The sequence below is a fragment of the Tamandua tetradactyla genome, chromosome 5 (assembly GCF_023851605.1).
Source record: "Tamandua tetradactyla isolate mTamTet1 chromosome 5, mTamTet1.pri, whole genome shotgun sequence".
NCBI classification, from domain to species: domain Eukaryota; kingdom Metazoa; phylum Chordata; class Mammalia; order Pilosa; family Myrmecophagidae; genus Tamandua; species Tamandua tetradactyla.
Window position 1 is genome coordinate 8580102 of NC_135331.1, and position 27072 is coordinate 8607173.

General features: G+C 42.6%; 1 protein-coding gene across 1 annotated transcript; it reads left to right on the forward strand.

Moving 5' to 3' along the window:
• The first annotated feature begins 308 nt into the window (after positions 1-308).
• RILPL2 (Rab interacting lysosomal protein like 2) lies at positions 309-26984 on the forward strand. Its single transcript, XM_077159642.1, has 4 exons — positions 309-885; positions 17166-17317; positions 22988-23098; positions 26442-26984. Exons 1-4 carry the CDS (start codon positions 559-561, stop codon positions 26470-26472), a joined length of 621 nt encoding a protein of 206 aa, XP_077015757.1. The 5' UTR covers positions 309-558; the 3' UTR covers positions 26473-26984.
• The last annotated feature ends 88 nt before the right edge of the window (positions 26985-27072 follow it).

Below are 27072 nucleotides of genomic sequence, written 5' to 3' on the forward strand. Positions count from 1 at the left end.
CATTTTATTTTGGGTCACAGCAAAGCCAAATGCCCCAGGCGCTGACGACGGTGACCGAGGGGGGCCCAGAAGCTGTTTTCCGTTTGCCCTTTTGCTTCGGAAAGATGCCCTCAGAAGCCCAGCCCTTCCTCTTCGCACCATGCAAATTCTTTGGCTGGAAAGCTTGAGTGTGAAAGGAAAAAGCTGGGTGACTTTTCCGCCCTTTCCTTTTCGCACCGTGGAAACCCCGCCCACCGTCCCCATGGAAACCCCGGCCTCTGCCGCCGCCCCCACCCCAGGCCGGGAGCAGTCGCGGTCACCCGTGACCTCTCGGCTGCCCTCCCTTTCCGCTTTCCTTGCGCGCACACAGCACCTCCCAGGGCGCGCCCTTGCCCGAACGCGACCCCCCGCGCGCGTCCAGGCCCCGCTCCCACCCCAGGCGCCGCCGATTGGCCGCCCCGGGCCCGCCCCCAGCCCGCGCGCGCCGGGTTTCGGCCCGGCGGAAAGTTTTCCAAGCTGGAGGGAGTGGAGCGTTCGGAAGCTCTGAGCTTCCGCCCGGCTGCGGGGGTCTGCGCGGCCATGGAGGAGCCCCCTTGCCGAGAGGAGGAGGAGGAGGAGGGCGACGAGGACGAGGCGGGGCCCGAGGGGGCGCTGGGCAAGAGTCCCTCAGAGCTGACCGCCGAGGACGTCTACGACATCTCCTACGTGGTGGGCCGCGAGCTGATGGCCCTGGGCAGCGACCCCAGGGTGACCCAGCTGCAGTTCAAAATTGTCCGCGTCCTGGAGATGCTGGAGGCGCTGGTGAGCGAGGGCAACCTGACGGTGGAGGAGCTGAGGCTGGAGAGGGACAGCCTGCGCAAGGAGGTGGACGGGCTGCGCGGCCAGGGCCCCCCGGCCGGCGCGCAGGTGAGTGGCTGGGGCGCGTGGGCCCGGCTCGAGCGGCCCGCGCTCCGTGGGAAGCCCTCCCGTTTCTTGACTAGTCAAACCCCTCAGAAAGAGTAAGAACCCGATCCTCGGGTTAGAAGCGTTGTAGAGTTTGCGTTTATTGAGCACCTACTAGTTGCCGAGCAGCGTGTGGCGTTGGTTCTACATCGGTGACTTCCAGCAGTTTTTTTTTTTTTTAATTATCCAGAGATGTTGCCGGTTTACCGGAAATTCTTGCAGAAAGTACCGAGTTCCTATACACCACCCCCTCCCTCGTACACGCACACACACACAAAATTTCCCCGGTTATTCACACTTGGCACTGATGCGGTTTTTTTTTTCATTGTGAAATATAAAATATATACAAAAAAAGTAATTGACTTCAAAGCGCATCGTAACAATTAGTTACAGAACAGATTTCAGAATTTGGTATGGGTTATAATGCCGCAGTTTTAGGTTTTTTCCTTCTAGCTGCTCCAAGACACCGGAGACTAAAAGAAATATCGATATAATGATTCAGCAGTCGTACTCATTTGTTAAATCCTAACTTCTGTGTTATATCCTTCTTCTTTGATCTTTCTCCCACGCTTTACGGATATTTGGACTATGCCTATTCTAACTTTTTCTTATTGGAAGGGGCTGTTGATAATATGGGATGGGGGTGGAACTAGTTGATGTTCTGGAGAGGCTGGGCCCTCTGGGTTTCAGGAGTTATTTAGCCTAGAAACCCATCTGGGGGGGTCTAGGTTTCTGGAAAGTAATCAGAGTACACAGAACCTTTGTAGAATCTTAGATAAAGTCCTAGGTGTTCTTTAGGGTTGGCAGGAATGGTTTTGGTTGGGGTTTGGCAAACCATGATAAATAGCGATTTCTAGCTGAAGGTTTCATAAGAATAACCTCCAGAATAATGTGGTACTTTTGTTAAAATTGATGAAACAGTATTATAATTATACTATCGACTATCATTCAGAGTTTACGTTAGGAAGGCATCCAGCATTTTTTACCATGACCTCCAGCTACGGTTCCCAAGCTTTAACTTGCCTCCAAATCACTTGGTGTGTTGGTTTTAAACACGCACTTCTGGGCCCCAACCCCAGTGTTTCTTATTCAGTAGCTTTTGGGACCAGAGAATTTGCATTTTTAACAAGTTCCCAGGCTAGGCGGATGCGTTTGGTTCAGGCATCACAGGAAGAAAATCTTTGACCTCTAGAGTAAGAAATACATTTTAACTAAAGAAGAAGTAATACATATGACCACCCAAAAAAAAGAAGTACAAGAATGTCAGAGTGGCTTTATTCATAACTGCCCCAAACTGGAAAAAATCCAAATGTACGTCAACAGAAGAATGGATTGTTTTAAAAAGTAGTATAGTCGTACAATGGATTAGTATACAGCAATGAAAAAGGTTGGACTATGAATACGTATACCAGTATGGATGGTATTATGGATGTAATATCAGGTATTACATTGAAAGAAATAAGCCAAGTACAAAAGGATCCTACTTTCCATTTATATGAAATTCAAGAAGGAATAAAATAATTTTTAGTTATAGAAGGCAGAATGGTCGACCTCCTTGGTGAGGCAGTAGGGATACTTCTGGACAACTAGAAGTGTTTCCTATCTTAATCTGGGCCCAGTTACCCCAGTGTATACATATGTTAAAAATCATGATATAAACTCAAGATTAGTACGTTTTACATACTATGTATTATATCTCAATTTTTTAAAATTAATTAATTTATTTTTTAAACGTAACAGCATACAAACACGAACATTCTTACCATATGATCATTCCACTCTTGATATTGTATCTCAATTTTACAAAATTAAATTTTACGTTACTATCCAGGTTTGCTGAAACAGAGGTTTCAAGAGACAACATACCCTTATATTCATGATGCACTGTTTTCTTTACTATTCTATTTCATGATTTTAAAAGTTCTTGTTGCAACTTGCTAAATTAGTTTCATGACCCTCCAATAGTTGCCAGCTACAGTTATAAAAAAAAATAGTCGTTTTAAGTGGACTATCTCATTTAATCTCTGCAATATCATCCTACCCATTTTATAGAAACTAAGCTATACAACATTTAAGTTGGCTTGTCCAAAGACTTAATAGCTAGTAAGAAGTGGAGTCAGGAACTGAGCTCTTAGATGCTAGTCTTTATTATTATTATTATTTTAAAAATATTTTTGTTGAGATATCTTCATGCACCATATAAGCCATCCACAGTACATAATCAGTGGCTCACATTATTATTACATAGTTGTATATTCACCACCATGATCATTTTTAGAACATTTGAAGATGCTGGTATTAACCATTCCATATTAAAATACAGAGCTTTGACTTTGTGTGATGAGCATTTGCCGAGTTCCTTCTGTATGCCAGGCCCTGGGGCTATGGAGGTGATTCACAAGGTCCTGCCCTCTAGGAGCTCACATCTAGTAGGAAATGTAGGGTCCAAGCTTCAGAACTAGAATACAGGATTGCAAACTGAAGTGTGCCATGAAGAGACAACAGGAGCAGGGTCGCTGAAATTCATGACAAAGAATGATAGTTTCCAGTGGCTTCCCTCACTGGCATGGCAGGTGAGAACTTATTTTACCAATAATCTGTCACGGTCATAATAGTGTATGTAGATGAGGTTCTGCTTTAGTGTCCATCTGTGAGATGGTCATCATTATTATAGTAGCCTTGCTCTTACGATGCAAGAGAAGTTAGATGACTTGCCCAAGATGACTTAGCCCACATTTTGTACCATTTGTCTGTTGCCTCCAACAGGAAATCCCACCCACGACCCACGGACAGTGTGGTCTGCAGAAGGACTGGTCAGTTTCCTCTATGAGGCAAAGTGGACAAGCTTCAGCAGGCGATGGATGAGATGGCATATTTTCCTCCCAAACCGCAGTCTTAAGAAAGGGGTGGGGAAAGGGCCCAGAGAATGAATGTTTCCTGCCACTAGACAGTTCATAAAAATATGGGGAGGAGGGGCCTTTTTTTTTAATTTTTTTTAAATTTAGGTTCAAAATTCAAAAGGTACAGGGCGGGCAACAATGGCTCAGTGACAGAGTTCTCACCTGCCATGCCGGTTCACTTCCAGGTTCCTGCCCATGTTAAAAAAAATAATATTTCAAAAGGTACAAAAAGTTCTGCTGTGAAAAATCTCCCTTCCCGTCTCCTTCCACAGTTTCTTTTGTATTCTTCTGGAGAAACTGTATGCAAACATAAGCACATATGCATATATGTTTTCCATTTGTTTTATATAAATGATAGCATATATACACTGTTCTGCCTCTTGCTTGTTTTCACTTAACATAGTTTGGAAGTTGCAGTAAATCAGAATATAAAGACTTCTCATTTTTTAAAACTCTTTATTTTGAAGTAATTTCAAACTTACAAAACAGTTGCAATTTCCTAATATAACTTATGTGGACAGCTTAATTGAACACATAAGTACATGGAACCTTGAGTAGGGCATGAGATTTTGTAGGTTTTTCCAAATTGATGCCTCAATAAATCCCAGAAGGATTTGAACAGGGAATAAAAAAGTATTTGCAAAGTCCCCTTGGTGGAATGGTGAGAAAGGGGGAAAATTCAACTTCCCCAAGTGGAAAATTCTTTATATTCTCACAACCAAAGCAATAGGCTGAGACCCCAGTTTTGGGGTTTGTTCATAGGAAACTTAACCCCGCAAAGGATAGGCTAAGCCTACTTAAATTAGGCTTAAGAGTCACCCCCAAGAGAACCTCTTTTGTTGCTCAGATGTGGCCTCTCTCTCTCAGTCAACACAACAAGCAAACTCACTGCCCTCCCCCTGTCTATGTGGGACATGACTCCCAGGAGTGTGGACCTTCCTGGCAACGTGGGACAGAAATCCTAGAGTGAGCTGGGACTCAGCACCAAGGAATTGAGAAAACCTTCTCGACTGAAAGGGGGAAGAGAGAAATGAGACAAAATAAAGTGTCAGTGGGTGAGAGATTCCAGAGTCAAGAGGTTATCCTGGAGGTTATTCTTACGCATTAAATAGATATCACCTTTTTAGTTAAGGCATAACAGAGAGGCTGGAGGGAACTGCCTGAAAATGTAGAGCTGTATTCCAGTAGCCGTGTTTCTTGGAGGTGATTGTATAATGATATACTTTTGCAGTGTGACTGTGTGATTGTGAAAACCTCATGTCGAATGCTGCTTTTACCTACCTTATGGACAGATAAGTAAAACATATGGATTAAAAATAAATAAATAAGAGGGGAACAAATGTTAAATTTAGTAGATTGAAATGCTAGTGGTCAATGAAAGGGAGGGGTAAGGGGTATGGTATGTATGAATTTTTTCTGTTTTCTATTTATTTATTTTCTGAATTGATGAAGATGTTCTAAGAAATGATCATGATGATGACTATACAACTATGTGGTGGAAAGAAAAAAGAATGTTCATATTGTATGTTGATTGGTTTAATTAATTAAAATTTTTTTTAAAGTTGCAAAAATAATACAAAGCCCATATAGAGAACTCCAGCATACTCTCCACCTAGATATGCAGATCCATCAACTAGTCAACATTTTGCCACATTTGCCATTTCTTCCCCTTCCTTCTCTCTCCCTCCTTCCCTCCTTCCTTCCTTTTTCTCTTTCTCTGTTTTCTAAACATCTGAAGGTAGTTTGTCTCCATCATGCTCCTTGAACACTTAAGACTTCCACCTATATTTCCTGAGAATGAAGATTTTTCACTTAGGAAACTACCTTAAGCATAGTTATCCAGTTCAAGAAATCTAACATTGATATAAAACTTACAACTTATATTCCAGTTTGTTTCATAGGTCCCAATAATGTCATTTTCCTCAGTATATTTTTTCCCAATAATGTTCTTTTGGGTCTTTTCTCCTACTTTTTTTCTTTTAAATTTGGAAACATATTGTTGTATACCCCAGAAGAGCCATGTCCTTTTTTCTGATCCAATCTTGAGGGAGATATTGGTTTAATCCTGATTCAATTCTGTAAGGGGTGGAAACTTTGAATTGTTTCTATAGACATGTGATACACCCAGCTGTGGTGGAAACTTTTTTTTTTAATATGAATGACCATCTATTTTCATCACCTGCAATATTGACATTCCTTTGTTCTTCCTCATGCAAATTCATTTTTTAATTTGTACATTTAGTTGCTGTCATTATACACTCTAGGCGTTCCTAGATTATACTATCTCAGTCTTGAGCGTCTATCTTTCCTTCTGGTTTCATATGTGCTCCCAGCCCTCCTCCCTCTATCATTCTCACATTCAGCCTCACTCAGTTACTAACATTATTGTGCTACAATCAGGTAGTATTGTCCTATCCATTTCCAAATTTTTAGTCAGTCCTGTTGCACAATCTGTATCCCTTCAGCTCCAATCACCCAAAATCTACCCTATTTCTATCTCCTGTTGGTCTCTGTTCTTAACTGAAATTCTCCAGGTTCATTCATTAATGTTAGTTCATATCAATGAGACCATACAGTCTTTGTCCTTTTGTTTCTGGCTAATCTTGCTCAGCATAATGTCCTCAAGGTCCATCCACATTGTTACATGCTTCATGACTTTATTCTGTCTTACAGCTGCGTAATAGTCCATCGTATGTATATACCACAGCTTGTTTAGCCACTCATCTATTGATGGACATTTGGGCTGTTTCCATCTCTTGGCAATTGTAAATAATGCTGCTATAAACATTGGTGTGCAAATGTCCGTTTATGTCCTTGCCCTTATGTCTTCTGAATAGATACCTAGCAATAGTATTGCTGGATCATATGGCAGTTCTATACTCAGCTTCCTGAGGAACCGCCAAACTTCCTTCCACAGCAGTTGTACCATTTTATATTCCTGGTGGGACCTTTTGATTAGATGAAGATGTGCCTCCACGTATTCAAGGTGGGTCTTGATTAGTTTACTAGAGTCCTTTAAAAGGGGAAACACTTTGGAGAAACCTCAGATGCAGACGCTTGTAGAACATTTGCTTCAGAGCTGACAGAGACCCAGATGTTTGGAGATGCTTAGAGTGCCGACAGAAAGAGCAGATGCCTAGACACAGGCAGAGCCCAGCACACATCGCCATGTGCCTTCCCCTGAGAAGCTAAGCAAGTCAGAACCCAGAGCTGTGTCCCAGAGGAGCTAAGTGAAGGCCCACAGATGCTTAGAGAGGAATCCACTGGCATCAAAAGCTGAAAGCCACGGAAATGGGAACAAGAACCAACAGATCCCAGCCACGTGCCTTCCCATGTGTCAGACATTGGCCTTTCTTTAGAGTTAAGGTATCTTTCTCCGGACGCCTTAGTTTGGTCTTTCTACGGTCTTAGAACTGAAAACCAGTCACGTGATAAATGTCCTGTATAAAACCCATTCCATTTCTGATATATTGTGTTCTGGCAGCTGTAGCAAACCAAAACACGTGTATACAACATAAACATTCTCATCTCAACCCTCTTAAGTATACCATTCAGTAGGATCAATCACATTTGCAGTGTTTCCTTACCATCACCACTTCCCATTACTAGAACTTTCCCATCACCCCAAACAGAAGCCCTATACTCATTATGCATTAATCCCCCATTCTGCCTCCCCTCCGTGCCTGTTAACCTGTACTCTACTTTTTGTCTCTCTGAATTTGTGTATTCTGTTTACTTCATATAAGTGAGATAATAGTTGGAATTCCTCAGTTTTTTAATAGCTTTTGAAAATTCTTATTGTGCAATATTACCAGTTGTTCAACCTGGAGGTTCTTTTTCTTTCTTTCTTTTTTTAATACCATAATATTTGTATGTTTTTTAAACTTTTATGAAATAAATACCATATATATTTTAAGGAAATAGAGGAGAAATATGGAAGATGGCCTACAAGCACAAATATTAAATACAGTAGGGAATGAGGTGAGTGGAATCACAGGCAGGAGAGGGGGAAGAAACTATTAAGGTACAATAAAACAAAAAAAAGCATGGCCTTTCTGGAACCTGGAGGTTCTTAACTTGGAGTTCATGGACCCTCAAAGGGACAATGATTCTAATTTAATGGGTCTTTGTACTTCTGTGGGAAAAATAGCATTTTATGTTCACCAGTTTCCAACTGGAATTTATCATTTTCTTTGATTATTATTAATGTAGTCAACAAACCACAGTAAAATTAGCAATACCCTGTGACTAACCCCAATAGAAAATACAGATCTTTTCATAGGACATTATGCTGTGGCACATATTTAAAAATTTTGCTGCTATCAGCAAGCACTACTTTTGAAATTACCATAGTTTTCGATTTGACTCAGGTATTACAGATATTAACATTTTGTTACATTTTTTGCTTTCTGTGTGTGTGTGTATATATGTATGTATATGCACATAAACATTGTGCTGGTTTGAAAGGAAGTATGCCCCCTAAGAAAAGCCATGTTTTAATATAAATCCCATTTCATAAAGGTAGTATAATCTCTATTCAATACTGTATATTTGAAACTGTAATGAGATCATCTCCCTGGTTGATGTGATTTAGTTAAGAATGGTTGTTAAACTGGATTAGGGGATGACATGTCTCCACCCATTTGAGTGGGCCTTGATTAGTTTCTGAAGTCCTATAAAAGAGGAAACATTTTGGAGAATGAGAGATTCAGAGGGATTCAGAGAGAGCAACACTACAAAGCAGAGAGTCCACCAGTCAGCGACCTTTGGAGATGAAGAAGGAAGACGCCTCCCGGGGAGCTTCATGAAATAGGAAGCCAGGAGAGAAAGCTAGCAGATGATGCCGTGTTCGCCATATGCCCTTCCAGCTAGAGAGAAGCCCTGACTGTGTTCGCCATGTGCCTTCTCACTTGAGAGAGAAACCCTGAACTTCATCGGCCTTCTTGAACCAAGGTATCTTTCCCTAGATGCCTTTGATTGGACATTTCTTTAGACTTGTTTTAATTGGGACATTTTCTCGGCCTTAGAACTGTAATCTAGCAACTCATTAAATTCTCCCTTTTTAAGAGCCATTCCATTTCTGGTATATTGCATTCCGGCAGCTAGCAAACTAGAACATACATATATATATACAAATAATATCTGTGTATATATTATTTATTCGTGCATATATTTTTGTTAAAGCATTTAAGTTATTTGCAGACTTTGTGATCTTTTATCCCTAGATAATTCAGGTTATACCTCCTAAAACATTACATAGCCACAGTAAATTAATGAATTCAGGAATGGTGAAGTTGATAGCATACTAAAATCTAATGTACCATCTGCGGTCTAAGTCCTGCGATTTCCCAGTGTCCGTCACAGCATCTTTTGCTGACCCAGCAGCTAGTCCACAGTCACGTGTGTCCTTGAGTGACTCTTCAGTCTAGTTTAAGCTGGAACATTTCCTCAGCTTTTCCTCTTTTTTTATGAACTTGACATTTTTTGAAAATTACACATCAATTGTTTTGTAAAACATCCTTCATTTTCACCACGAATAGATTCGAGTTACACATTTTTTGGCAGGCCCATCGCTACAGCAACGTGGGGGTCTTCTCAGGGCATCTTATCAGGAGGCACGTGGTATTGATGTGCCGTTATTGATGCTGTTAATTTTGATCACTTGTAAAATTTCTCTCTCTAAGATTTCTGCACCAAATGACATGCTGTGACATCTTCCAGGAAAGTTCCTAAAATTCTCCTAAATGCTATCTGACCTGGTGTTCACATGTTACTTTTGTGTTTATTTATTTATTTGTAGGTGCATGGTCCGGGAATTGAACCCGGGTCTCCTGCCTGAAAGGTGGGCATTCTAACCACTGAACTTCCTGTGCACCCTCTATTTTTTATAATAACTGCAGTTTATTCCCTTTGCAATATATATAACCTATGGGAAGAGGCACGAAACCAAGAGGACTTTCACGCAAAGGCTTAAGAGCCATTGATTGCTCTTTCCGAATCATTCACTACGGAAGAAGACTGCAGAAGGGTCCATTTTGAACTCAGTTATCTTCCATGCATGTTAGTTGGCATTCTGCTTAGCAAAGTAAACAGTCTCCTCACCCTCCTCATTAATTTATTGATTTATTATTATTTTTATCATCAATATGGACTCCTGAGTTCTCTTTTTATTCAATGTGCTATTATCCATTTTTGTTACTATTCATCTTTTTTTTGCAGCCATCACCACTCTATAGTTCCAAAACTTTTCCATCACTCCAAACTTTAGTGTGTGCTTTTTTTTTTTTTTAAGCATGGGCAGGCTCTGGGAATCGAACCCAGGTCTCTGGCATGGCAGGTGAGAATTTTGCCACTGACTCACCATTGCCCGCCCTTTACTGTGTGTGCTTTTTAATGCAATTTTATTATATATATTTACACACCATAAAATCCATCCAAAGTATACAATCAGTGGCTCATAGTATCACCTTATAGTTGTGCATTTATTATCACAATCAATTTTAGAACATTTTCATTACTCCAGAAACTAAAAACTAAAAAAGGACACCCAAAACATCCTATACTCCTTATCTCTCTTTTATTGATTTATTGATTGATTGTCTTGATTTTATTACTTCACTGCCCATACACTGGATAAAGGGAGTGTCAGTCACAAGGTTTTCACAATCACAGGGTCACCCTATAAAAACTATATAGTTTTACAGTCATCATCAAGAATTAAGGCCACTCTCGACAAAAAGGGGGAAGAGTGAAATGAGACAAAGTGTCAATGGCGGAGAGATTCCTAACAGAGTCGAGAGGTTGTCCTGGAGGTTATTCTTATGCATTAAGTAGATATCATCTTGTTATTCAAAATGTAATGGAGAGGCTGGAGGGAACTGCCTGAAAATGTAGAGCTGTGTTCCAGTAGCCATGTTTCTTGAGAATGATTGAATAATGATATAGCTGTCACAATGTGACTGTGTGATTATGAAAACCTTGTGTCTGATGCTCCTTTTATCTACCTTGTCAAGAAACGAGTAGAACATATGGAATAAAAATAAATAATAGGGGGAACAAACGTTAAAATAAATTTAGTTTGAAATGCTAGTGATAAATGAAAGTTAGGGGTAAGGGGCATGGTATGCATAATCTTTTTTTTTCTGTTATTGTTTTATTTCTTTTTCTGTTGTCTTTTTATTTCTTTTTCTGAATTGATGCAAATGTTCTAAGAAATGATGAATATACAACTATGTGATGATATTGAGAATTACTGAATATATATGTAGAACAGAATTATATGTTAATGTTTTTGTTGGTTCTTAATTTTTTTAATTAATAAATTTAAAAAAAAGAATTAAGGCCACTGGATTAAACATCAGCAGTTTCAGGTCTTTCCTTCTAGGCTATTCTAATGCACTAGAAACTAAAAAGGACTATTTATATAATGCATGTTTTAGTTTGTTAAAGCTGCTGGAATGCAATATACCAGAAACAGAATGGCTTTTAAAAAGGAAATTTATTGAGTTGCGAGTTTACACTTCTAAGGCTGTGAAAATATCCAAATCAAGGCAGAAACAAGAGGTTATCTTCACTCAAGAAAGACTAATGCCATCTGGAACACCTCTGTCAGCTGGGAAGCACATGGCGATGTCTGCTAGCTTTCTCTCCTGGCTTTTTGTTTCATGAGGCCCCCCCTGGGGGTGTTTTACTTCTGCATCTTCAAAGGACTCTGGCTGTGTGGGCTCTGTCGGCACTGAAGCTTTTTCCAAAATAGTTCTTTCTTAAAGGGCTCCAGTAAAGGACCTCGAATGGGTGGAGACACATCTCTATGGAAACCACCTAATCATAAGGTCCCTCCCACAGTTGGGTGGGCCACATCTCCATGGAAACAACTTAATAAAAAAAATTCCCACCCAGCAATAACTGAATCGGGGTTAAAGAACATGGATTTTCTAGGGTACACAAGAGTTTCAGACCAGCACAATGCATAAGGATAACCTCCAGAATGACCTCTCAGCTCTATTTGCAATCTCTTAGTCACTGAAATTTTGTTTCACTTATTTTCCCCTTTTGGTCAAGAAGGCTTTCTCAATCCCACAATGCCAGAGCCAGTTCATCCCTGAAGTCATGTCCCACGTTTCCAGAGAGACTTATACCCCTGGGGAGTCATGTCCACGTAGAGGGGAGAGTAATTAGTTTATTTCTGAGTTGGCTTACAGAGAGAGACCACATCTGAGCAACAAAAGAGGTTCTCTGTGTTGACTCTTAGGCATAATTATAAGTAGGCTTAGCTTCTCCTTTGCAGAAATAAGTTTCATAAGGGCAAGCCCAAGATTAAATTGGAAGTCCCTAATGCTTGGGAGAATATCAGGAATTCCCCATTCGTGTTTCTGCTTTCAGTTCTTCCAAGTATATATGTAATAATGGGGTTGCAGGATCATATGGCAACCCTCTACTTAGCCTCCTGTGGAACCACCGCACTGCCCTCCAGAGGGGCTGCACTTGTCTACCTCCCTACCAGTGGTGAATAGGTACATCTCTTTCTCTACATTTTCTCTAAAACTTGTTTGTCTCTGTTCCTGATATTCTCCAGCACTTGCATTTTTCTGTTTATTTTCAAAATAGTTTTAATCACATACCATATCATGCATCTTAAGTAAACAGTCAAGGATTCCTGGTATAATCACATAGTTATGCATTCACCACCACAGTCTAAATGAGAACATTTCCATTTCTTCCACAAAGAAGAGGAAAAAAAATTTTAATAAAATAATTAAAAGTAGAAACAAAATCAAGAATCCCATATCGCTCCCTTATATCCTTCTCTTATTAACATTTAGTATTGGCATATTGCCTTTGTCACAATTAATGGGAATAATATTACAGTTTGAACTATAGATCCTAATTTGCATTGATTTTATTTTTTCCTATACCGTCCCATTTTCATTTCCTTGCAATGATGACATTCATTTGTTCTCCCTCATGAAAAAGCTTTCTTGTATTTGTACATTTAATCACCATCATTGTCCAGTCTAGGTTTCGCTAAATTATACAGTGCCAGTTTTTATCCTCTCTGTTTTTCCTTCTGGTGTCATACATTCCCCTAGCCTTCCTCTTTTAACCATACTCACACTGTTCTCCAAACTCTCTCTCCTATCTTTTCCTGTCTGCCCGTAGCGTTCCTTTATATTTCTTGTAGAGCAGGTCTTTTATTCACAAAGTCTCTCGACGTCTGTTTGTCTGAAAATATTTTAAACTCCCTCATTTTTGAAGAAAAGTTTTGCTGGATATAGAATTCTTGTTTAGCAGTTTTCCTTTTTTAGAATCCTAAATATATCATACCACTGCCTACTCACCTCCATGTTTCTGCTGAGAAATCTGTACATAATTTTATCAAGCTTCCCTTGTGTGTGATGGATGGCATTTCTCTTGCTGCTTTCAGATTTCTCTGTCCTTTCATTTGATGATTAGTAAGTGTCTTGGAGTAGGTCTGTTCACATCTGTTCTGTTTGGTGTACACTGTGCTTCTTGGAGCTGTAATTTCATGTCTTTCATAAGAGTTGGGAAATTTTTACTGATTGTTTCCTCCATTATTCTTTCTGCCCCTTTACCCTTCTCTTCTCCTCCTGGGACCCTCATAACATGTGTATTTGTATGCTTCATGTTGTCATTCAATTCCCTGAGAACCTGCTCAAATTTTTCTATTATTTTCCTTATCTGTTCTTTTGTGTGCAGGATTTCAGATGTCCTGTCCTGTAGTTCACTAATCCTTTCTTCTGCTTCTTCAAATCTGCTGTTTTATGTTTCCATCGTGTTTTTCATCTCTTCTGTTATGCCTTTCATTCCCATAAGTTCTGCCATTTGTTTTTGTTTTTGTTTTTCAAGCTTTCAAGTTCTTCTGAATGGACACCCAGCGTTTTATTTATTTATTTATTTTTAAATACAAAAAACCAACAAATAAATGCAAACATTCCTATTTTGATCATTCTGTTCTACATATATAATCAGTAACTCACAGTATTATCACATAGTTGCATATTCATCATCGTGATCATTTCTTAGAACATTTGCATCAATTCAGAAAAAGAAATAAAAAGACAACAGAAAAAGAAATAAAACGAAAACAGAAAAAAATATATATATATACATACCATACCCCTTACCCCTCCCTTTCATTGATCACTAGCATTTCAAACTAAATTTATTTTAACATTTGTTCCCCCTATTATTTATTTTTATTCCATATGTTCTACTCATCTGTTGACAAGGTAGATAAAAGGAGCATCAGACACAAGGTTTTCACAATCACACAGCCAGATTGCGAAAGCTATATCATTATTCAGTCATCATCAAGAAACGTGGCTACTGGAATGCAGCTCTACATTTTCAGGCAGTTCCCTCCAGCCTCTCCATTACATCTTGAATAACAAGTTGCTGTCTACTTAATGCGTAAGAATAGCCTCCAGGATAACCTCTTAATTCTGTTTGGAATCTCTCCGCCATTGACACTTTGTCTCATTTCACTCTTCCTCCTTTTGGTCAGAAGGATTTCTCAATCCCTTGGTGCTGAGTCTCAGCTCATCCTAGGATTTCTGTCCCACATTGACAGGAAGATCCACACCTCTGGGAGTCATGTCCCATGTAGACAGGGGGAGGTGGTAAATTTGCTTGTTGTGTTGGCTGGAAGGAGAGGCCATATCTGAGCAACAAAAGAGGCTCTCTTGGGGGTGACTCTTAGGCTTAATTTTAAGTAGACTTGACCTATCCTTTGTGGGGTTAAGTTTCATATGAACAAACCCCATGACAGGGGGCTCAGCCTATACCTTTGGTTGTCCACACTGCTTGTGAGAATATCAAGAATTAAACTTGGGGAGGTTGAATTTTCTCCCATTCTCCCCATTCCCTGAAGGGGACTTTGCAAATACTTTTCCACTCACTGATCACATCACTCTGGGATTCAACTGGGCATCGCTGTGAACAAATCAACAAAATCTCATGTCCTACCCAAGGTTCCATGTACTTATTCACCCAGTGTTTTAGTTTGCTAAAGCTGCTGGAATGCAATACACCAGAAATGGATTGGCTTTTATAAAGGGGATTTATTTAGTTACAAATTTACAGGCTTTCAGAGGAAGGACAGCAAATTTCTATCTGGGTCCCTCTGTTACATGGGAAGGTACATGGCAACATCTACTGGCCTTCTGTCCTGGCTTCTAGGTTCAAACAGCTTTCCCTCGAGCATTTCCCTCCCTTGGCATTTCTCTTCTGCATCTCTAAACGTCTGGGTCTCTGCTGGCCCTGAGTACTGAGCTGAGCTGTGCTGAACTGCTTCTCTCTCTTCTAAGGTCTCCTTTTAATCCTCCAGCGGACTAAACTAAACATCACTTATTGTGGAAAGCATCCCCTTAGCCAGTCGCACATATAATCAGCTGTAGATGAAATCCACATGCTGATTATTTGTCCACAGCAGCAGAGCCACAGAATCATGTGACCACATTGACACCTGACTCTCTCACACCCAGGGTTTCATTATGTCCTTCGTCTTTTTTGGGTATCTTCCTTCAACTCATTGATTTGATTTCAAAGATTTATTTGAGCATCTTTAACTAGTCATTTACTCCTGTATCTCATTTGAAACTTCAGTTCATTCCTTTGAGTGCATCGTATCTTCAAGCTTCCCTAATAGGACTTGTGTTTTTTGTTGGCTTTGGTCTCCTTGGCTCGTTTATTCTGGAGGTTGTTTTCTCTCTTTTATCTAGGGCTTTCTTGTCGTTTCAATTTATTCTAGACCTCTAGCATTGCTTCTATTTAACTGATCAGAATTTTTCAGCTCTTGTTTTTCTGGTACTTGCCCTGCCTATATGGAAGTTTTTTTGAAGACGGTCTCCCCAGATATGATCAACCCCAATCAGATTTTCCCAGACAAGACAGGTCAGGTCTCAGGAGGAGGGTGTAATCAGTATCAAGTTTTCCTGAGGATGAGACCCAGCAGAGAACCAGTCTTTCCCATGATTCTTGATTTTCTGCTTTTTCTGTCCTTGCAGCAGGTGGTGCTTGTCAACCCACAGCTCCCCAGTGGTGTAAAGTCTTTAGTTCTCAGAGCCTTTAGTTCTCAGTGGACCTTGCCCCTGCCACCAGCATGGTTGAGACAGAGGTTGAGGTTATAGGCAAACTTAAGGTGTTTCTTTTTTCCAGCCCCTGAGGTCTGAATTTTCTGAATGAGGGCAGCCACTTAAGCTGGGCTCTGCCCCTGCCCCCCCCCCACACACACTTTGGGGGTAGATAGACCCTTTAGGAAATTATCTCTTTCACCTGACTAGTTACTTTGTCTCTCTGCTCTAGCCTGGGTCAGTGCTGACAATTGAAAATTCCTGGGTCTTTCTTCAGTGAGCTGCTAAAACGTTTTTTTTTTTTTTTTTTAATTCTTTTCAGAGCCAGTTTCCAGCCCCCTAGGTTCAACAGTCAAGAGCTGAAGTTGGTACCTGGCTTTATGTACCTGTTTTGGAGGGGTGCAGCCCTTTTCCAGTATTCTGACTGTGGCCAACTCCAAAACCTATGGTTTTGTCTTTTCTTTTTCTCGTTAGCCCCACCTCCTTTCTGCCAGAGAGATTTCTGGGTTCCTGTCATGATTGCTCTTGGTTTATCTGTGCTCAGAACTTGTATTCAGCCATTCAGATTTGTTAATTAAATCCTCAGTTGGAGCTTCCCTGAGCTCTCCCTGCCTTGCTCCTAGTAGAGACTGCTTTTTTTTTTCCCATCAGGAAGTGCCTCCAAAACAGTTTGCCGTGCCAGTGGCCAGGCAACCTCCACATTTTGGGAGACTTGACGTACAGCTCTGTGCTGTGGTCTTGTCCCTTCCACCTGTTCCAAACTCGTATGATGTGTGTCTGGTCACGAAGCCCGCCAGACACTTGCTGCAGGCTATTTACTAGCTGCCCTTGAGGACTAACTAAATCCCACACCTCCCTAAACTACCGTCTTGTCCCATCTCCTGTTACTTTTCATGTTGATGTTTAAATTGTTTTTAGTTTGACCAGTAGGAGTGCCTTCAGTTTGTGTCATTTTGAGATGTCTTCACCCCCTCCTTTTTTTTTTTTTTTTCAGCACTTTCTCATGCAACAAAGCATTCCAGGTTCATTTTGTACCTTCCCCGAAAGCTTCAGCCCTAGCGTCAGCCATTTCTCCCAGGAGCCCTAGTTCTTTTCTTGGGAATGGTACTTTGAACTTTTGCTCCTTTACCATCAGCCAAGCCCTAACAGCAGTCACTGTCTCAGCTCATAGGACCCCCAGGAACCACAAGACCAGAGACCCCATCCTTCTGGGATGGACAGTCCACCTTATAAGGGATGCCTTTCCCTACAGGTGAACCTGGGACCAGACAAAATGGTAATCGACCTGACGGATCCCAACCGGCCCCGCTTCACTCTGCAGGAGCTGAGGGACGTGCTGCAGGAACGCAACAAACTCAAGTCCCAGTTGCTGGTGGCACAGGAGGAGCTGCAGTGCTACAAGAGGTGGGGCTCTGCTGCCTCGGCAGTCCCTGCAGTGCAGGGCCAGACCCACCTGGCGTTCTCGGATAAAGTACATATTTGTTCTTACGTTCATTCGGCCAGTTGATTGGTCAAGCAGTGAACAAGGCACAGTTCCTGCAGGCTAGTGGGGGAGGCAGGCAGTCGACAAGAAAGCCCAAAATAAACATGCAGGGTAATGGTGGCAAGTGCCATAAAGGGTAGAGAACAAAGTGACAGTGACAGAGCGTGAGGTGGGGCCTCTGACAGTGCGGTCGGTCGGGACATCCGTCTGAAGTGAGGGACAGGAAGGAGGCAACTGTGTGAAGAGCTGGGGGCAAAGGGGCAGGAAGTGTGAAGACCCCGAGGCGGGAGCCAGCTGGGCCAGTTCAAGGAGCCCCCACCTGGGTAGGGCCCAGAATGCAAGAGTGTGGCTGGGGAGAGTCTGGGAAGGTGTACCCCATGGGCCACGGGAAGGAGCTTTAATTTTATTTTGAGTGTAATAAGGAATCATTGGAAAGTCTTAATCAAGAGTATGGCAAGATCTCATTTACTTTTTTAAAAGATCAGTGTGGTTATTTTGATAACTCCTGTGGCTATATTTTAAAAGTCTTTGTTCTTAGGAACCATACAAATGAAATATTTAGGAATCAGGGAGTAAGATGTCTCCAACTTACTATCAAATGGTTCAGAAAGAAGAGGGATGGACGGACGAATGGATGGATAGATGGATGGATGGACGGATGGACGGACGGGTGGATGGATGGATGGGTGGGTGGGTGGTTGGATGGGTAAACAAATAACTAGATAACCTAGGTAAATGCTATATGGGCAGTCCTTGTACTAATCTACCAAGTATTCTTTAAGTTTGAAATTCTATGAAAATTAAAAGTTAAAAAAGATCACATTGCTTTGAAAGTTTTAAGAAACTTGACCAAAAGACAGTACAAAAACACTGACACTAGAATGCTCAATGTCACCATAGACGTGAAGTTACATATTTTGGGGCAGTGTGAGCTTTTAATGTTAATTCATACTAAATTCTCAAGTCAAGTTAGGCAGACCCGGCATTGGCAGCAGAGCCTTAACATTCTCACATTAGTACAGACAGAATTGACAGCTTGAAATCAAAACATGCCACGGTTTGATACACTTATTTTAAGATGTTAATGAAACACTTCAAAACACTGTTATAAAATGTCCAGCTTCTCGGATGTTTGTTGTGTGAGTTTTGTTCAGTCGTGTGTATTTTTTCCCTTCAGTGAACATCTGGCACATGGCAGTCCTCAAACCCGTGGTTGTCTTTGCTCAATTGGCGGAATCAGTGGCACGTGCACATTCCTCGATAGCATTTGAGCAAGTTTTATTAGCAATTAATACTTTCATTTAATAAGTGAATTTAAACTCGACTGAATGTCAAGTCACCGTAGCTTTAGTAATTGCTTATTGTATTAATTTAGATACTAGCGCTGCCTGTGCTATACATATTCTGGTTTTATTCAAATAAAAAGTTGAACTGAAAAAAAAAAAGCACAAAACTGCTATGTAGGGGATGGATGTAGAGTAAGCAAGAGAGGAAGCTGGGAGGCCAGTGAGGAAGCTGTCGCACTGCTGTTTCCCAAAATGTTTTCTTTTACATAAGTATTTCTCGAAAAGTGGACTCCGTGGTCAAATGATTCTGGGAAAGGCTGAGTTAAACAGAGCAGGTTTCCTTATAGGCTGAGGAAGGAGATAGCAAGAGAAAGAAAACACAGTGCCAGCTAATATTTACTGATGCTTACCATGAGCCAGGCATTTTGCAAAAATGTGTCCCAACCATTGCTTCAATTAGTGCTCAAAGCGAGCTGGGCGTTTAAGGTGTTTTAGCCACAATGGGCTGAGCCTCGGAGAGGTTAAGCAGCTGCTTGAAGTCCTGTGGCTGGTGCTGGCATTGAGGGGCTGTGACCTCAGACAGTGGGTCTTCAGAACCTGTGCTTCTGACTAATGGGTCATACTGGGACCCTGAAAGTTTAGAAGTAAGGACACACCCCGACCCCCTTCTCCCAAAAAAGCCCAGGTGATATTATTCTTTGAATTCTTTCAGGAGAACAGCAGTAAAGTAAAACTGTTCTAAGAAACCAAATCCAAAAGGGCTGAGTTCTGCCGACAGGAATTTCATCCCTTCCTCCCTTACCCCCTTCCGCCCAGGTTGGAACCACGTTTATGGAAAGACATGTCTCTATCTCATGGAGTAAGTAGGTCAGACAGAGGTGGTTAAAAAAGAGGAAGTGTGAAAGTGCTGATGCCGTGAACAGCTTGTTAGTGAATAAAGCAACACATTTTATTTCCAGTTTTGAATTCCCAGAGAGCAACCGACGTGTACCTTCTATCCAGTACAGGCTAATACACTGCAGGGCACTGCTGAGTGTCTAGTGTTACCGATATTCGAGAGAAGCCAGCATGTCAACTGACATGTACCTTTAACAGCTGCATTGGATATTCGAGAGAAACCAGCATGCCAACTGACATGTACCTTTAACAGCTGCATCGATTTGGAGGTCCAGGCTCATACTAATGAGAGTTTATAATTGAAGGGGCTTACAGTAGACTGTTTCCAAAGACAGCTACAGGGACACCTCCCATCCTGCATACCTTTTGCAATGAGGCTTTACCTCTCCTCTCACCCTGTCATTGCCACTTGTGTTGGCCAATGGGATATGGCAGAAGTGATGCCACTTGGCTTCCCAGGCTGGGGCTTTAAAAGGCCTTGCAGCTTCCATTTTTGTGCTCTTGGAATGTGGCCTTGAGACCACCATTCTGTAAGGAAGCTCAAGGTCAGCACCTGGAGGAGACCTGACATGCACCAGCTGTGCGCAGCCCCTGACTGGTCCACTCTCTGAATGTAGCCCCCTGAGAAGCCCAGTCTAGACCAGCATAAAAACCATAAAGCCAATCTAAGAAATAATGTTAAGTCACTGAATTTGGTGGTGTTATATACAATAGGCAGTGCAAATAGGAATTTTCAGATGATGCCTCATTAAATAATAGGAGCCCAGTTTATGCAGAGCACTTCTGCAAGGAAGGAGGGAGAAGGATGAATCCTACCCTCTGACACTCATACCTAAAGGGGGCACAAATTTACCAGGAGGCACCACCACAAAACACATAAGTGAACATAACAAGCCGAACCAGGTCATACATTGAAATGTTTCATTGTGGTTAGGCTGTCTTTGGTTGCAAGTGATGGAAATCCAGTTCAAACTAGCATGAGCACCAAAGGGAATTTATTGGCTCACATGGCAGAGAAGGGTCTTGGAATAGCTCTCTGGAGTAAAGAAAAAACTGCAGGCCCCAGGGCCCCAAAGTTAGAACCGAAGTTCTCTCCTCTTTGTTTGCTGGGCTCAGTACCTTATATTGCAGACAGGACTTTGAATCACAGAAAAGTGGCTGCTGGCAATCCCAGCTGAGCAAGTGAGAGAGAACAGCTTTCTCCCAACTTCTGTGTATCGATTCCAGGAAGATACCCTGGCCCTCTTTGGGTCACTTGACCTCAACATCTGTTACTAGAAAGATGAGTTTCATGCTCAGCTAATCCTGTGACTTGCTCACCCTCTCCTGGGACTAACTAATAAAAGCTTATTACCAGAAGAAGATAGGAATGATAAGTAGGCAGACAAAAGTTATAAATATTCCAGTCAACTTCAGGGACTGTGAGGTGCCAGGAAGCAGTGATAATTATTAACAAGTTGTTCTGGTAGCACTAACCAATGCAATTAGACAGGAAAAAAAAAAAGATATGTAACAATGGGAAAGATGAAAGGAAAGTTCTCATTCTTTGCAAATACATGATTGTATATTTGGAAAACCCAAGAGAGTCAGCTAAATTATTATAAGCAGATAAATACAGTGGCTGATAACCATAGTAATGTATAAAAATCAATACATTTCCCATGTATAGAGTTTGCAATTTGGGCCTAGAGCTGTTCCAAATGTTCAGGTTCAAGGTGTGGGTGGGTCTGCTGGTGATTGACGTGGCAGGGGAAAGGTACTGGATTTGAGAGGTTGGAAGGACTGAGGATGATGGACGGTTGGAAGGTTCCGTTTTTGTCCCCTGCTGTTCTAGTTTGCTAGCTGCCAGAATGCAATATACCAGAAACGGAATGGCTTCTAAAAAGGGGGATTTAATAAGTTGCTAGTTTACAGTTCTAAGGCCGAGAAAATGTCCCAGTTAAAACAAGTCTATAGAAATGTCCAATCAAAGGCATCCAGGGAAAGATACCTTGGTTCAGGAAGGCTGATGAAGTTCAGGGTTTCTCTCTCAAGTGAGAAGGCACATGGCGAACACAGTCAAGGCTTCTCCCTCAGCTGGAAGGGCACATGGCGAACACGGCGTCATCTGCTAGCTTTCTCTCTTGGCTTCTGGTTTCATGAGGCTCCCCAGGAGACATTTTCCTTCTTCATCTCCAAAGGTTGCTGACTTATGGACTCTCTGCTTCGTGGTGCTGCAGCATTCTCTGCTCTCTCTGAATCTCTTTCTCTCTCCAAAATGTTTCCTCTTTTATAGGACTCCAATAAACCAATCAAGACCCGCCTAAATGGGTGGAGACATGTCATCACCTAATCCAGTTTAACAACCACTCTTGACTAAATCACATCTCCAGGGAGATGATCTGATTACAGTTTCAAACATACAGTATTGAATAGGGATTATTCTACCTTTATGAAATGGAATTTTGATTAAAACATGGCTTTTCTAGGGGGCATACTTCCTTTCAAACCAGCACACTTGCTTAAGCCAAAATTTCTACCATGGCCTGTACAGCCCTGTACTTGTCTCCCTGTCACCTCTCTAACCTCATTTCCAGTACCCTCCCCCTTGCTTACTGGTCCAGCCCTGCTGACCTCCATGCTGTTCCTTGAACGCTCTTGACTAAGGACCTTTACACTGATGACTGAGGGACACTCTTTCCTCGACATCTGCATGGTTCACTGTCTCACTTCCTTCAAGTCTTTGCTAAAAAAACAAAAAACAAAAAACAGTTACCTCTTCAGTGCAGCCGTCCCTGACTAAATGATGTAAAATTGCAGCCCTTGGGGTTCCCGCTCCTCCAGCCAAGCACTCTCTAGTCCTTTTCTCTCCTTTATTTCTCTCTGTAGCTCTTATCACCCTGTGACTTACTTAGTATTTTATTCATTTTACTTATTTGCTTATTGGTTGTCTCTCTCTCCACTGGGATATGAATACCCTGAGAGAAGATGTTTTGTCTCTTTTGTTCCTTGCTATATCTGCAGTGCTCCAGTGCAGTAGGTAGCTTAATAAATGTTTGTTGGATACATGAATAAATGTCAGGCACCATACATTATCTCGTTTAATCCCCCAATCCTAGGTGGGAAGCACTATTAATATTCTCATTTTACAGGGGAAGAAACCAAGGCTAAAATTAAAGAATTTATCCATGGTCATACATCTTGACCTAGGGGGAGCTTGAAATACCAGTTAATGAAATTAGACAAGAGAAAGAAATAAGAGACATCCATATTAGAAAGGTAAAGGAAACCTTCTCACTATTTGCTGGTCTCTCTGACTCTAGTGTTCTTAATATTAATATAATAATAATGAAGACCTTTCATTTCCGGAAGTGCACAGGTAAGAGGTCTGCAAAAAAACAACTCATTTACTTTCCCCCTCTTCTGCAGTGGCCTGATTCCATCAAGAGAAGGCTCAGGAGGAAGGAGAGAAGATTCTCTGGTTGCCAGGGCCGACCATGTCAGAGTTAACAAGGAGGAGAAGACAATCATAAAGAAGCTGTAAGTATCCTTGCTGCCTCCGTGGCCGCTAAATAACTGCTAAAGGATGGAGGGGGTGGTGAGAAGAGGCTGGCCAGCTGCCCAGGGTGCAGGGGGTGCTGCTGCAGCTGATGTGAAAACCCAAAACAGGTGTATTATAATTACAGTACGGCCAAGCAGTAGTCTAAGCCCTTGACAAGTACTCATTTAACCATTACAGCAATCCTGTGGGGCAAGAACTATTATTACCCCCATTTTACAGATGGGGGAAACATCCCGAGAAATGACTGGCCCAGGTTCCCACAGAGAGTAAACAGTGAAGTCAGGATTTCACCCCCATGCCGTGGCGCTCTAGATTCTACCACTCCACTGCCTCCCTTTGATATTAAAACAGTAATACAAATAACAGTACAAGAATAGCATAATAATAGCCATTGCTGGGGTTTAAGGGGCTTATTCATCATACCCTTTGACCGCGAACTTTGGAATCAGTCAAGAAAGGCGGTGTTTCCAAGAACCAGCTTTGTTACTAGTAAAGCAGGGCTGGAAAACAAGGCCTGGACCTGCACTTACCAGGGGCTTCCTCTCCTTCCCCTCCAAAGGGACAACTCCAGGTCTTGGGTCTGTGGGAGGACAGAAGAGGCAGGAGCAGAGCGGGCGGTGTCCGGCAAGGGTCAGCAGCAGCTCAGGAAGAGCATGCCAGAGCTAGAGGAGGCCGTGGGTGCAGGAATTGTCTTCCAGTCTCACCAGAGGGCAAAATTGAGGCATGGGGTCAATGTGGAGGCAGAGCAGCAGGCAGGAAAACAGCAGATTCCTTCCCATTTACTCCCTAGTGGCCATATGTTTTTATTTGATGGTGGAAGGATGACTGGGGACAGGAAGAGAGAGCCCCCCTCCTTAGAATCATAGTTCCTGCTGAATGTGGTTTTACCACATGCCAGACACTGAGCCAAGTGAGGTCTCTCCTCAGGGGCCCCATTTTACAGATGAGTAAACTGAGGTCAGAGAGGAGCAGTCACTTGCAAAGGTCACACAGCTGGGGGTAAAGCTGAGACAGTAAACCACATCTGTATGACTCCTGAGTGCACACGTCCTCGATCTTGTGCTATGTGGCGTCCCCAGCACAAAGTCCCTGCCCTGAGGGAGCTGACCTTCTAATGGGGGGCTGTCAGATAGTGAACAGGTAAAGAAAAGAAATTATCAGGACTATTTCAGGTAACCCTTAGAGTTGCAGAGACCATTAAATAGGGTTCTAAGAGAGAGGGTGATGGGGGGGGCTACATTAGATCTGGGGGGTCCTGGATGGTAGACGGAGGGTGAATGTCTTTTTTTACCTTGTAATGAATGAGCTGCTCCCCCAAAATGGAAGTAGAAAAGTTTAATCACACAGCACTTTCTGCAGATGTTGTAAGCAGTAAGCATTCACATCTCTACCTGCAGGGCAGCCTGCAGGTCAGTGGGTTGTTTCTCAAACAACCTCCTGCTCTGGGTTGCAGGGCCAGGTGGCCTGTGCCCAGTCCCACCCTCTCCTCCCCCTCCCAGGGCTGCCACCGGCCAGGTGAGGGGAGCACAGCACAGGTGTGCAGCCAGCTTAAGGCTAACAAGGTGCATCGTCCTTTGGCTTTGTTTGTCTTTCTCTCTAATGTAAGATTCTTGCTTTTGAGATTTTATTTTTCAACCTTAAATATTATGGACGTATATCCAAAATTACATAGCTACAGTGGGCTCAACAGCAGCCTTTCCACCTGCTGCTTCTATGAGAAGGTGACATTCGTGCTGAGGCCTGAAGGACAGGAACCACCTGACAGAGGGAGCAGTGGGCTGGAGAGAGCTTGCAGGGCAGAGATCAGTCACAGTGGCTCTGGCAGCAGGGGATGGAGTTGAGGTGGGAGAGGTGACCACGGGGAGGGGGGGGGGCGGGGGGAGCCAGGTTTCCTTCTGGACGTCCCTGGGAAGACACTGCAGGGCTTCAGGTGGCATTGTGACATGATCATATTCGCATATCAGAAGCTTACTCTGCTGCTTTGTGGAAAAGGGTTAAGGAGGGACAGAGCAAACCAGCACCCAGGAAGTGTTTTCCAGGTAAGATAATTAACAAGTACGTCCACCCTGTACCACGTGTGGCCTCTGAAGGTGTTTACTTGGGACTTCCTTGGCTTGGTATCTCATTGTAAATAAGGCTTCCAGAAGGTATATGTGACTGGTTTCGTTCCATCTCCTTCCAGGAGAGTTTGTTGGGTCACTTAATTAGAATTTGAGCCTGATAAGGCAAAAAACAAAGAAAGCGTGCACAAGCCAGCCTGAGCATGAGTTTAAGCATGAGGCCACAATCTGATGGTCAGACAGGCTTATTGAACTAATGGCTGTGCATCAACGGATGATTATCTGAAGAAGTAGATTATGCTAAGGATTTTGGTTTATCCCGAGGACGGGGGAGCCATGAAGGGTTTAAGCTCAGGAATGCCTCGGTCAGATTTGTAATTGCAGGAGGCCGTTCTGGTTGCTTGTGAAGGGACTGTAGGGGCTGGGTGGAGGCTGGGAGGTGGACAGCTCATCACGGTGGCTTGGCCTGGGTGGAGGTGGAGGGGAGAAGTGGCAGATTAGGAACATATTTGGGACACAGTGACAAAATTAAGGCAGGTGAGGGGGAGGGAGGATTTAAGGACAACTCCCAGGATTCTTGAAGGACTAAGTAGGGCATCTTCATTTCCTGAGTCAGGGGCATGGTGGCATGGGGGCAGGCAGGTTCATGGGGGGCAGGCTGACACAGCCCTCTCGGCCGTATCCAAACACACTGGTCATAGGTCCGAGGGAGGGCCCAAACACAGCACAAAGCTGCTGGGAATGGCCTACGGGATTTGTGTCATTTTCCCATATAATTAGCATAGTGGTTACGGTTGTGAAACCAAATCCTGGCTTTACAACTTACTGTGTGACCTTGGGCCTGTCACTTAACCTCACAGAACCTCAGTTTGCTCATCTGCAAAACAGGAGAGTAATCGCATTTACCGGGGCTGTTATAAGCATGACATGAGTTAACAGACGGTAAGCTCCTCGAACAATGCCTGGCCTACCATAAGCACTCAATAATGTTTATTTTAAACTGGGGAATAGAACGTCAACATACCTTTTTTTAATGGTAACATATCCATAACCTAAAATTTTCCATTGGAACCATTTTTAAGTATGCGATTCAGTGGCATGGATTCCTTTTACAGTGTCATGCTACTACCATCGCCCTCCAGCACTCAAGACGCTTCTGAGTCAGTTGGCCTGCAAGAGCTGCTGACAGATTTTTCTGGAGGCTTCCATGCCCCTTACTTTGTTCCCACTATTCATTCTAACCCCCCCTCTCTCCACCCAGGTTCTTTTTCCGATCAGGGAAGCAGACATAGATCAAAGGCCATGACGAAGGTGGGGTTCTCAGGACTCAGGAGACCACCCACCAAGACGGCTTTGAAAATTATCTGTGCCGTACGTATGCACTGTGCCAGCTCCTCCTTTCCCCTCATGCCATCAGGGGAGGAGAAGAGCTGCTCTAGGGATAATTTTACCTTGGGCTGCAGAACTGGGATACCCTCTGAAGGCCTGGCCCGGGCAGGGCGAGAGGCACAAAGAAATCAAGAAAGCAGAAGGAAGAGGCAGAGGGCCGCTTCCCACCTACTCCCACCATGAACTGCTCAGACGGTCTCTCCTGTTCTCACGTGCACCCGCAGACAGCTCTGTCTCTAACATGTAGAGGCAACGCACACCTGCCAGAAGGCAGAGAGGGAAATAATGAAGGAAAGTAGGGTGTTGACATTCCACTGGTGATTTCACTGTTATTTAGTGAATATTTTATTTTGCTAACATAACTTTCTTAATGTGATTTTATATTGAAGTAAAGTGACTTTTGTATTTTCTGTAATTCTTCCCGTGAGTATGCGCATATGTATACATATACCCATATACAGTAGTATATCTATATACCGTATCTGACTGAATCTAAGTGATAC

Bases quoted from the DNA above. Each gene is read 5' to 3' on its own strand.
- RILPL2 (XM_077159642.1), top strand. From the start codon at position 559: ATGGAGGAGCCCCCTTGCCGAGAGGAGGAGGAGGAGGAGGGCGACGAG. The intron at 886-17,165 runs GTGAGTGGCTGG...CTTTCCCTACAG, and splicing joins GCCCCCCGGCCGGCGCGCAG to GTGAACCTGGGACCAGACAA. The intron at 17,318-22,987 runs GTGGGGCTCTGC...CCTCTTCTGCAG, and splicing joins GAGCTGCAGTGCTACAAGAG to TGGCCTGATTCCATCAAGAG.